At 49.9% G+C, this 10,719-nt stretch overlaps 1 protein-coding gene across 1 annotated transcript; it reads right to left on the reverse strand.

Moving 5' to 3' along the window:
* Window positions 1-8,046: 8,046 nt before the first annotated feature.
* On the reverse strand, window positions 8,047-10,386 carry LINGO4 (leucine rich repeat and Ig domain containing 4). The gene has a single exon (XM_044239258.1). It carries the CDS (start codon window positions 10,371-10,373, stop codon window positions 8,592-8,594), a length of 1,782 nt encoding a protein of 593 aa, XP_044095193.1. The 5' UTR covers window positions 10,374-10,386; the 3' UTR covers window positions 8,047-8,591.
* Window positions 10,387-10,719: the final 333 nt, after the last annotated feature.

Below are 10,719 nucleotides of genomic sequence, written 5' to 3' on the forward strand. Positions count from 1 at the left end.
CTTGTCACCGTTCGCAAAAAATTAGTGCCTTTGTACAAAGCTAGTGTCACCGACACCCCAGTTACCGTGGGGAGAGCAGCCTCCTGACCGGCGATGGCGATGCTCCGCCACTTTTCCTCTGTGATCTTTTGCCTTGATTGGTCCTAATACTGTGGAAGGGACTCAGGAGGCATGGAAAACAATTTTTTTTTTTTAAAACATAAAACAGGCTCGGTAGAGATGGAGAGGTTGAGGGGAAAGAGATGCTCGGAGTGAACAGACGATAAAGACGGCCACGGCAGCTGGGGAGATGGAGAGGGACCCGAGTTGGAGCGCCCCGTGGTAAGGGAGCTACGGGTAGTGCGGGCGTCAGAGGATCGCCCTTACCTAGGGATCGAGGGGAGCGTGTTGGCGACCGGAGCAAAGGCACAGCTGGGGGCCCCGTTCTGTTCAGCGCGGCAAAGGGGGTGGGCTTTCCCAGGCGGCGGTTTCCTTGGGGAGAGGGCATTCTAGGCGCTGTTCCGGACCGTGGACCGTTAAGGACGGTTGGGCCCTGCTACCGCCGTCGGGCGGGCAGGGAGTCTCGCGAGCCGGAGTTCTCCTCCGGGCTCACCCGGGGACGCGGGGCTGGACGCTCCTCCTAACGTGGAGGTCTTTGGCACTATCTTTTGTCGCTCTGGCTTACGGTGAGCACTCCGTGCGTGTCGAAGGAGCTCCAGATGGTATCTTTGGTCAACTAGAGCGATGCCTTTGGGCCTCAGGTTTTCGCTTTGTATTAATTTTTAAAATGTACATTTTGAGTAATTAATACACATTCTACAAAATTTATAGACTTTAACGGTTTTTACGGTGAATAAGGTCTCTCTTCCCTCAGGAGGCAACCAGTTTTACTACATTCTTGTAATTTTTTTTTTCACAAGATTTTCTCTCTCTCTCTTTTTTTTTTTAAAGATTTTATTTATTTATTCGACAGAGAGAGATCACAAGTAGGCAGAGAGGCGGCGGGGGGAGGGGGTGGGCGCGAAGCAGGCTCCCAAGCAGGGAGCCCAATGCTGGGCTCTACCCCAGGACCCTGGGACCATGAACTGTGAGTGGAAGGCAGAGGCTTTAACCCCCTCAACCACCTAGGCGCCCCCACAAGATATTCTATAGTAAATATGCACATATATTCATGTATATATATTTTTTTCTCAGTTGATAATTTATTATCCGTACTGTTCTTGCCATTATATAGCCTAGATAGCTTACCAGCACAGCTATGTATGTGCTTCATAGTAAGTTTTGCAGTGAGACTGAGGGATGTATTAAGATATGTTTAACCAGGGGCGCCTGGGTGGCTCAGCCGGTTAAAGCCTCTGCCTTCGGCTCAGGTCATGATCCCAGGGTCCTGGGATGAGCCCCACATCGGGCTCTCTGCTCCGCGGGGAGCCTGCTTTCCTTCCTCTCTCTCTGCCTGTCTCTCTGCCTACTGGTGATCTCTGTCTGTCAAATAAATAAATAAAATCTTTTAAAAAAAGGCATATTTAACCAGTCCTTTCACATTAAATTGATACCCAAGTATACTTCATCTGGCTGATGTTTATCTGTATAATAAATCCTAAGCCTAGCTTGTGTTCTCAGACTTCCGTCCTCACACTCCTGGTCCAAAAGCCCTCCAGTTTGGCAATTCCAGAGCCACAATGCAGCACTCTGCCTGCCCTCCAGAAGAAAAACTTTCCCATATGGGGCTACCGAGAAACCCCAAATGATTATCTTCTGCTCGCCACTTGACTGTACTGCAATTATACAGCCTATGTGGGCACTAATGCCCTGTCTGGCACAGCCTGAGCGCAGACAACCTGAACAACACCTAGAAAGCTGGCCCCAAACTGAACACATCGGACACGTAATGGCCTTAGGTCATCATCTCTTCCCAACCTTGCTTTTCAGGCTTCAGAACCTAGCCCTTATCTCCAATCATTGCCCAGAGGTGAACATGATGCAGAAATAAGAACTCCTCCTTCCCCATGGCAAGAAACCTTGTGGTTGGCATGTTGTCCAGCATTCAGTGTAGGAGAAACCTGCATGCTCAATGAGGCCCTGCCCATGATTGAGGGCCGCCTTGGGCACAAACACGCATTGTGACCCTAAGCGTGAGTCCCCTATTCAAGTAATGCCTCTCATTGGCTGGAACAAGAGCCTGTGTACGGGGCTTGCCATGTCCATAGGCCCCCAGGCCTAACCAGAGGGTGGGTATTCCACTTGTCTGTACCCAGTGTTCTGCTCTAGAATAGCTCAATTGGGGGGACACATGATGCAGAGAATAGGACTCCTCCCTTCCCATAGAATGACCCCAATCTCTTAGGAGCTGGGCAAATCACCAGAGAGGGAGACTCTTCCACGCCCCATGATTCCACCCCTACATTAAGCGACCATCGTGAATACAACACTCCTATGTCTTTTTACTTTGCTTATGGTGGTATTTTTGCTAGGCAAATATTTTTATGTATTTGAATTTATCACTATTTTTAAATAACTTCTGGTTTCCTATAATATTTAGAAAAGACTTCGACCAAGATTATTAAGAAATTCTCCAGTGTTTTTTAAAAATACTTTAATAGTGTCTTTTTTGTATGTAAATATTCTCCTGGAATTTATTTTGGTGTAAAAGTGTGAATAGATAACCAACTTAGCTTTGTTTTATTCATCTCTACTTATTGAATGAACCCGTATTTCCTCTTTTTTTTTTTAATTCTACCTTTATAAGACCCAAATTGCCATATGTATTCAAGTCTGTTTCTGGATTTTTTGTGTTCTATTGATCTCTTTTCAATTCTAGTACCATACTGGTTTTTTTAAATTAATGTACATTATATATTTTCTCATCCAAATTTTAAAAATTGATGTATAATATACATATAGAAAAGTGCACAGATGAAAAGAATACATTTTTTTAAAAGATTTTTATTTATGGCAGAGAGAGATAGCGAGAGGGAACACCAGCATGGGGGAGCTGGAGAAGGAGGAGCCCAATATGGGGCTCCATCCCAGGATGCTGGGATCATGACCTGAGCCGAAGGCAGACTCTTGACAGCTGAGCCACCCAGACACCCTGAAAGAATACATCTTGATGAATTTTCAAAAAAATAACACATTTGTGTATCCAACACCAGATCAAGAAACAGAACATTACCACTCAAAGCCACCCTTGTGTTCCTTCTCAGTTACTACTCCCCTCGAGGGAGTAGTGGGCTCTTTTGATTTCTAATAGCACAAACTAGTTTTGCCTCTTTTTGTTTTCTGTATAAAGAGAATCAAACAATATGTACTTATTTGTGTCTAGATTTTTTTTGTTTGGCATTATTTTTGTGAGTTCAGCTATATTGTTGTGTGTAGTTTTAGTCCATTCATTCTCATTACTGTGTAGTATATTGCGAGAATATACCCCAAGGTACTTTGTGATTGTACTGTTAATTTTATTTTGATTGGAACCACATATTGTTAGTTTACCCAAGGGAGAATTGTATTTGTCATACAGAATCTTCCTACATACCCATCTAAGCCATTGGTGTTCTGTCAGCAGCATTTTAAAGTATTTGTCATATAGACTTTACATATTTCTTGTTAAGATTATTCCTCAGTATTTGACTGCCTTGATTGCAGTAGCCACGTTTACTTTTAAAAAGGTAAACCAGTAGTTCAGACCTAAGCAAGAATAACCATTGTTGCTATAAAAAGTACAGGCCTGCTTTATGGACCCATTATCTTCTAGTTCCAATAGAGGTGGTAGGCAAAAAGGATATGAAGTGGAAGTCCAAAAACGAGGGTTACAAATTAACCACAGGAGGAATTTCTTAATCAGAACAGCAGAAAACCAGGTGTAATCCCTTTCCACAGAAGTTTTTTGAAGGAGTGTTGGCTTCTAATTAACTTTTAATTGGCTGAACAGAGAGGTTGGCAGTAGAAGGGACAGGTTTAGGTGAGACGATTTCAAACTCTCAAATCCTATTTGGGATTTGTCATTTCATGCACCCCTCCAAGAGCCTGAGTCAGGATTGAAAGATTGTGATATGAGGCTGGGATTGAATGAATTGCAATTTCTGTGTCCTTATCTTCAGTTTTGAAGAGTCTGTCCTCTTCCCTGGAAGGGTCTTCCCTTGAAGGGTGCAGGAGTAGGTGATACCAGTTAACATAAGGTCTGGGTTTTCCAGAGCATTCAGTGAGCAGGTGTTTCCATTCAATAAGCTAAGCAGGAAAGTGGACCTTAGCTAGAAGGCTGGGCAGTGAGAGGTTCTCAAAGGCAGTAGCCTGGTTCCAGAGCCTTTCCTGCTTACAGAGTTCCCTTCTTGGACAACAGGCAGATAATCCAGGCATACAATATTCAGCCAGCTGGGTTTTTAGAAAACAGCATTCAACTCCCGTTGTAGGAGTTACCCCATCCTCCCCCATGACTCAAGGCTCTGCATCTGAAACCAGTAACCCAGAGGGCGGGCCTAAGTATCCCCGGTTATGCTGTGCTGCTCTTTAGTCTTTAGAGCAGATGGATGAATTGTGGCAGGTGTCCTCTACTTCTCTGGTCTCCACCACTCAGCTCTATGTCTTCCTACTTAATTCTCCTTACAGAGCAATTTGGAGGAAGAGGACTCAGGAGTCCCTGATATCAAATGCTCTCCATCCTGAATCACCACCACAGTCTCTTCTGTGGGCAAAATTCCCTCCCCACCCCGAACTCTCCTGCCTCCCACTGAGAGATGGAAGCTGGTGGGAGGAGGGGAGCAAAGGAGAGGAGAAGCTGCCTGTGCTAACATCCATTCTGTACCATAGTCCTTCCCAGCCTTTCTCCTTGCCTATGATGGACCCCAGAGAGTATCGGCTTGTCCTCAGCCTTCCCTGCCCCTGCTTCTGATGGCAGAGCTTCTTCACCTGCCTTCCATGGAGCCTGTGATGGTTTCAGGGTGACTGAGGACAATTTATAAGCATTTTTTTCATAGCTCACTCCAGGCATTCTCAGAGGGGTCTGTGACTCCAAAAAAGCTGTGGATCATTGCGTTGCAGGGCTTTCATCATTGAATCCGGGATCCAGCATAGCATAGGAAATAGAGAAATTGGAATGTGTCAGGGACCAAAATGGGGAGTGCCCAAATGCTGCCCGAGTATTTAGGGGCCCAAGTTTCTCTCAGCTTAGGTGAGAACATGTCTGAAATGGAAGAGAGGAGAGTGGGAGAATGAGGTAATCTCAGGAAGGTTCTGTCAAGCAGGGGTAGACAGAAGGTAGACCTTCTGGTTGTTCTAGAAATTACCGAGCAGCCTCTCTATAACCTAAGAGGTTTTTGACATTAGAACCCAGAAAAGGAGGAAGTCTGAAGACTCCAAATTTTGAGAGGCTCTGTTGCTGGCATCCAGGATTTCAGTTCAGACCATTTGATCCATGGAATTTCTGCCCCTTTCTGCCAGTCCCTGGAGCAGAGGCAGCGAGGACATTTGGAGAGGGAACTGAGAAGAAAGGGTTACAACCAACCAAACAACCCCCAGCTTCTTGAGTCAGGCACCTTAGTTCCTGAAGGCAGGGGAGGACCAACAGCTGGCTGTGTCCCCCTAAGGGACTAGTTCTGAGTGGTGGGGTGGAAGAGGAGCCAGGTCAGACCCTTCCATGGAGAGGCCCTGGGGAGGGGTCAAAGGAGCAGGCAACGACTAAAGCAGCATACTTAATGGGAAGCATTTGGGTTTTGATTCCCGACAACCCCGAGTTCAAAAACAGCTGCCTCACTAACTAGTGTGTGTCCTTGAGCAAGTTCCCTCAATTTGTTTGACCCTGCGAAGAGCCTGGGTTGGGTTGCCCCCACTATGTGGTCCTTAGTAACACCCCCTCACATACACACACACCACTAGCACGTGTCCCTAGTTGCATTTACATGCTTCTTCACACACACACACACACACACACACACACACACAGCCTGTGTAGTCACACCTGGGCTGAGGGCAGCCTCCCCAGGCAGGTAAGATAAGGAACTGGCTTGCTGGTGATTGGACAAGACGTGGAAGTGCTTATCACAGTGACCTTGCCACATCAAAGAGCTTTAGGAAAAACTGTGTAGGGAAAACAAGGGGTGTTAGTGGGCGGTATTTCCACGGGCATTTTCCTCAGGCTGAATGTGCTTCTCGAGGGCTACATTTAAATATTAAAACTGATACTTGATTTAGTTATTGGAAAACTTTTAATATATTTGGAACAACGTGGATGTGTGAACCCCCCTTTTCAACAATGACTTTTATGAAACCTATGAACAGCTCGCATCTTTTGCGAAAATTTAGTGATTGAATTGAGATTTGCTATAAGTGTAAAATAGACACTGAGTTTCAAACATGTAATATGAAAACAATGTAAACTATTTCATTACTAATTTTCATATTGATAACATGCTGAAATGATAATAGTTTGGGTGCCCTGGGTTCAATAAAATATAGTATTAAAATGTTATGGTATCTCTGGGTTCTTTGCTTTTTTAACGTAATACGAGACCATCTGAAATTACATGGGTGACTCACATTCTCTTGCCTTTGGGCAGTGCTGTTGTAGAGACTGTGGGACCCGGGGAGCTGCATCGTCTGCTCTAGGGCACGTCATCTGTTCCCCACTGCCTCTGGGGGCTTTCCAGAGATTTGTCTGCACAGCAATGCTGCTTTTGCCCTCTTCTGCGTTGCAGAGTGGGCAACTAGAGTGAGGACCTCTAGTACTAGACCCCCCAAGTCTAGTGGAAGATTTTGGAGGGGAAAGGGCTGTGCCAGGGAAACCTTTCCGGTGCCTTACAAACTGGAGAGGGGCAGTTGCTAGGATGTGAGAGAATTGGGTTGGGGTTTGGGGGGATGAGGTTGGAAGCTCAAGGATACCGTTTTCTCAAGATTGTTGGATTTTCCAGCCTCACTCCCCAGCCTGCTGGGTTCTTACCTCTGGTCCACTCTCATATCCTCATTGGGCCCCACTGAAGAGCTTGCGTGCTGGTCAAGTCTGGCTGCCTCCTGGAGGGCACCTGCTCCCCTCTCTGGTCAGGGACAGTTTGAGCTGGGAATCTTCTAATTAGCGGAGTCTCCTCGAAGCAAGGACGCGAGCAGAAGGAATTGCTAGGAGGCTCATGATGCTTGCATATTGTGGGGTGGTTGGGGGCTCTTGAGGGCAGAGGGGAGCTAAGGACACTGAGCAGATGCTGCTGCAGAGAGAGGCTCCCTAGGGCCACATGACTCCCCACTTCTCAGTCCCTCCTCCCTGCCCCTCCTCTCCCTTCACTCCTCCCCTTCTGATGATGCTGGTGCTGCTGCCTCTCGAATCTCTCCTTTTCTCTGGTTCTGCCTTGCTTTCTCTTTGAAGCACACTCAGAGGCAGTCAGCAGCTCCTCCCACCTCTCCTCTGTACCTGGGATTTCTGTTCAGTAGTGACCTCTATCCAGAGACAGCTTCCCACTGGGGCTGCACTAAACAGGAAAACAAGGGGCACCTGCAGAAAGGTAGTGGAAATTAACTAGGCAGCCAGAACCTGCTGCTGCCTCTTTCCTCTGCTTTTCACTACAGTGTGTGGTGCCTCTTCCTGCCTCTTTTCTCCAAGCCTGGTCCTGCTGGGTTCTGGGACTTTCTCCTAGCACAACTGCAGATCCTTGCTTTCATTGGGCATTTTCTAGGAGTTCCCTTTATACTTTTCCACCAGGGAACTAGGGATCTGTGATTGGGAGATCATGATTAGGAGACCCCAATAAGAATGAGAAAGAAGTGAAGGAGCTGGGTGTCCTAGGCTGGTATTAATGCAGCAGCTCTCTTGGAAGGTGGAGGACCTCCCCTTCTCCAGCTGCACAGATGCAGAGGACAGGGAAAGAGCTGAAACTGAAATAGATAGGAGTCTCTACAGAACATCTCTGGGCCTCCTTCTGTGTCAAGCCTGTATATCAGGCAAGCCCATTGGGATACATGCTCAGTGGGCAGGCAGAAAGGGTAGGAAGGGAGAGATTTGCTAACAATGAAGGGGCAAAAAGAGTGAAATAAAACTCCCGATATCACACTTCATTTAGGCTGCAACTGTCATGGCCATTTGGCAGCAAGTTTAATGATGTGACAGATGGGACAGGTATTGGAGGCTCATGCAGACATAGCGCCAATGTGTTGTGTGACCTCCCCACCACCACCACCGCTATCGCACATTCACATCTTCCTACCCTAAGGTCCTTGGCCCTAGTTCCTTGTGCCTGGGGAGGGGACAGAGCAGAAAAAAAGAGGGAGACTGGCTGGTTGAGGAGCAGAAACACTGAGAAGGAAGCGGCACTTCCTAGCCCCACCTCTGCAATAATCTTATAGCTGTGGTTGGCAGCTGGTAGTGATTGTTAAAGGGCATAAGTGCGAGCAAGTAGACTGGACCCTTGGGGATGTTTCCTGCTTTGTTGGGGGAAGGGTGGTTGGGGAGGGCTGGGCTGACTGCGGATCTGTATCTTCTGCTCCCTGGGACCCTCAAACTGCAAAAGCAGGGGGAGACAGACCATCCTTAGCTGCTGGCACGAGGCAGGCGAGTGTTGGACTAGCTTCTGGTCCAAGGAGCCGTGGTTTTCTTCCCTTCTGGTACCTTGGCTGGAATTCCACCATGGAAGGAAAGGTCAGAAGAGCTTGGCAGTGACCCGGTTACCCCCAGAGTTCTTATCCCCAGAGGGCCGAGGGGCCACAAAGTCAAAGTTCATGTGATGTTTGACCCGGCCTTTGCCCTTGCTCCAGAGGGCAATGAGGCCAAAGCAGAGGGTCACGGAGGTGAGGAAGGGAAGGAAGCCCACTGCCAGCACCATAGCGACCCCCCTGCTGTCTAGGAAGAAGGGCCCTGGGATAGCTGGCATGGTGATATTGGGGTCAGAGAGGGTGCCATTTGGCGGTTCCACTTGGATTACTTCTAGCCAGGTCTTCAGGGAGTCATTCCCAGCAACATTGCTGACCACGCAGATGTAGGCTCCCCTGTCCTGTAGCTGCACTGAGCGGATCTCCAGCGTCCCATCCTCTAGGACCCTCACTCTCCCAGCCCTTCCCAGCCAAGCCCCCTGTGGCCTCATCCAGGAGACAGTTGGGGCTGGGTCTCCGTCTCCGGAGCACGAGAAAACGGCATGCCCCCCCTCCTCTGCGATGACCCATCGCGGCCCGGACTTTCGGATCAGGGCTGGTTGGCAGGTGAAGTGCCCTGGAGGTAGGATGTCTGAAAACTCCCTCAGGCTCTTCCCCTGCACATGCCGGGGGCCTGCACAGGCTGGGGGCGACGCGCCAAAGTCCAGGCGGCGGCGGAGCCGTAGCAGCCAGAGGAGGCGACAGTCACAGGTCAGGGGGTTGCCGGACAGCCTCAGCGTGACCAGTTTGTCTGGAGCAGGGAAGGCTGTCTCCTCTAGGGTCTGAAGAGCGTTATCTGCCACATCCAGGAGGTGGAAGGCGGTCAGGCCGTGGAAGGCATGGGCGGCGATGGAGGTGAGGCATGCGCCAGACATGCGGAGCTCCTGGAGCCGCACCAGAGGACTGAGCCTTCGGGCTGGGATGGCTGAGATGGGGTTCTGAGATAGATCCAGGACCCTGAGGAAGCTCAGGTGATGGAGCGCTTGGAAGGGCACGGAGCTCAGATTGCAGCGGGTGATGGCCAGGTTGCTAAGATTGAGCCCTGCCAGGCTCCCAGGCTCCAGGGCCTCTAGAGATGGCCAGTGGTGGATCTCCAGCTCCTTGAGCTGCCCCAGGCCCCGGAGTGCCCCGGCTGGCAGCCTCCTGATGTCCAGTTCTCGAAGCCTGAGGGCCACCAGTGTCGGGAGGCGGGCCAGGGCTGGGCCGGGCACTGTGCTGAGGTTACAGCGCTCCAGTGTGAGGGTGCTCAGCTTGGCCAGCCCTGCAAAGGCTCCTGGAGCCACAAACACCAGGTGGTTGTCCCCAACCTCCAGCTGCTGAAGGCTGCCCAGCTCCCCAAAGGCTCCGTCAAGGAATAGGACAATCTGGTTGAGGCGAAGGTCCAGCAGCCTGAGGGCTGGTAGGCCTGAGAAGCTCCCAGGCCCCATGATTCGTAGCCGATTGCCCTGCAGCCTCAGGGTGAGTAAGCTTTGGAGGCCATGGAAGGCTCCGGGTTCCAGGCTGGACAGCTGGTTGTAGCTGAGGTCTAGCTCCCGGAGCAGGCCCAGGCGGGAGAGCATGCCACGCTGAAGTCCCCACAGGCGATTCCCACTCAGGTCCAGGAGCTCAGTGTCCAGTGGGAGTCCTCCAGGCACAGCCTCCAATCGCCGATGGGCACAAAACACTGCTCGGGGCTGTGAGGTGCAGTCACAGACAGCAGGGCACCCACCACAGCTCCCTCCGGGCAGAAGGAACAGGAACAGGAGAGGGGGCCAAGGGGGCCAGGCTCGCTTTCGAGCTGTGGCCATGGCCATACCCTCTTCAGTCCTGGAATAGATGATGATATGGCCCTTTATGGAAAGTGACTTCAGGTGATGGTGACCCCAGCCTTCCCTGGGCCTCCTTAGAGGAGAGAGAGATGGAGCTATCTGTCTCAGCATGGCCAGCGAGTAGGGTGGAGACCCGGGAAGCACCACCGGTGGACCACTTCCTTGGGTGCCTCCTGGGCCTCCTCTTCAGAGAATCTCTATTTTCCTCCTGCCCCTAGCCCTGGACACCAGGCCAAGTGCTTACTGGTTCATGGAACCTTAGTTGAGCCTGACTCCAGTGGGGAAAGTTTCCTGTGGATGGGACAGGAAACAAGGAAGTAACTCTGAGTCT

The sequence above is a fragment of the Neovison vison genome, chromosome 2 (genome assembly GCF_020171115.1).
Source record: "Neovison vison isolate M4711 chromosome 2, ASM_NN_V1, whole genome shotgun sequence".
In the NCBI taxonomy this organism is placed as follows: Eukaryota; Metazoa; Chordata; class Mammalia; order Carnivora; family Mustelidae; genus Neogale; species Neogale vison.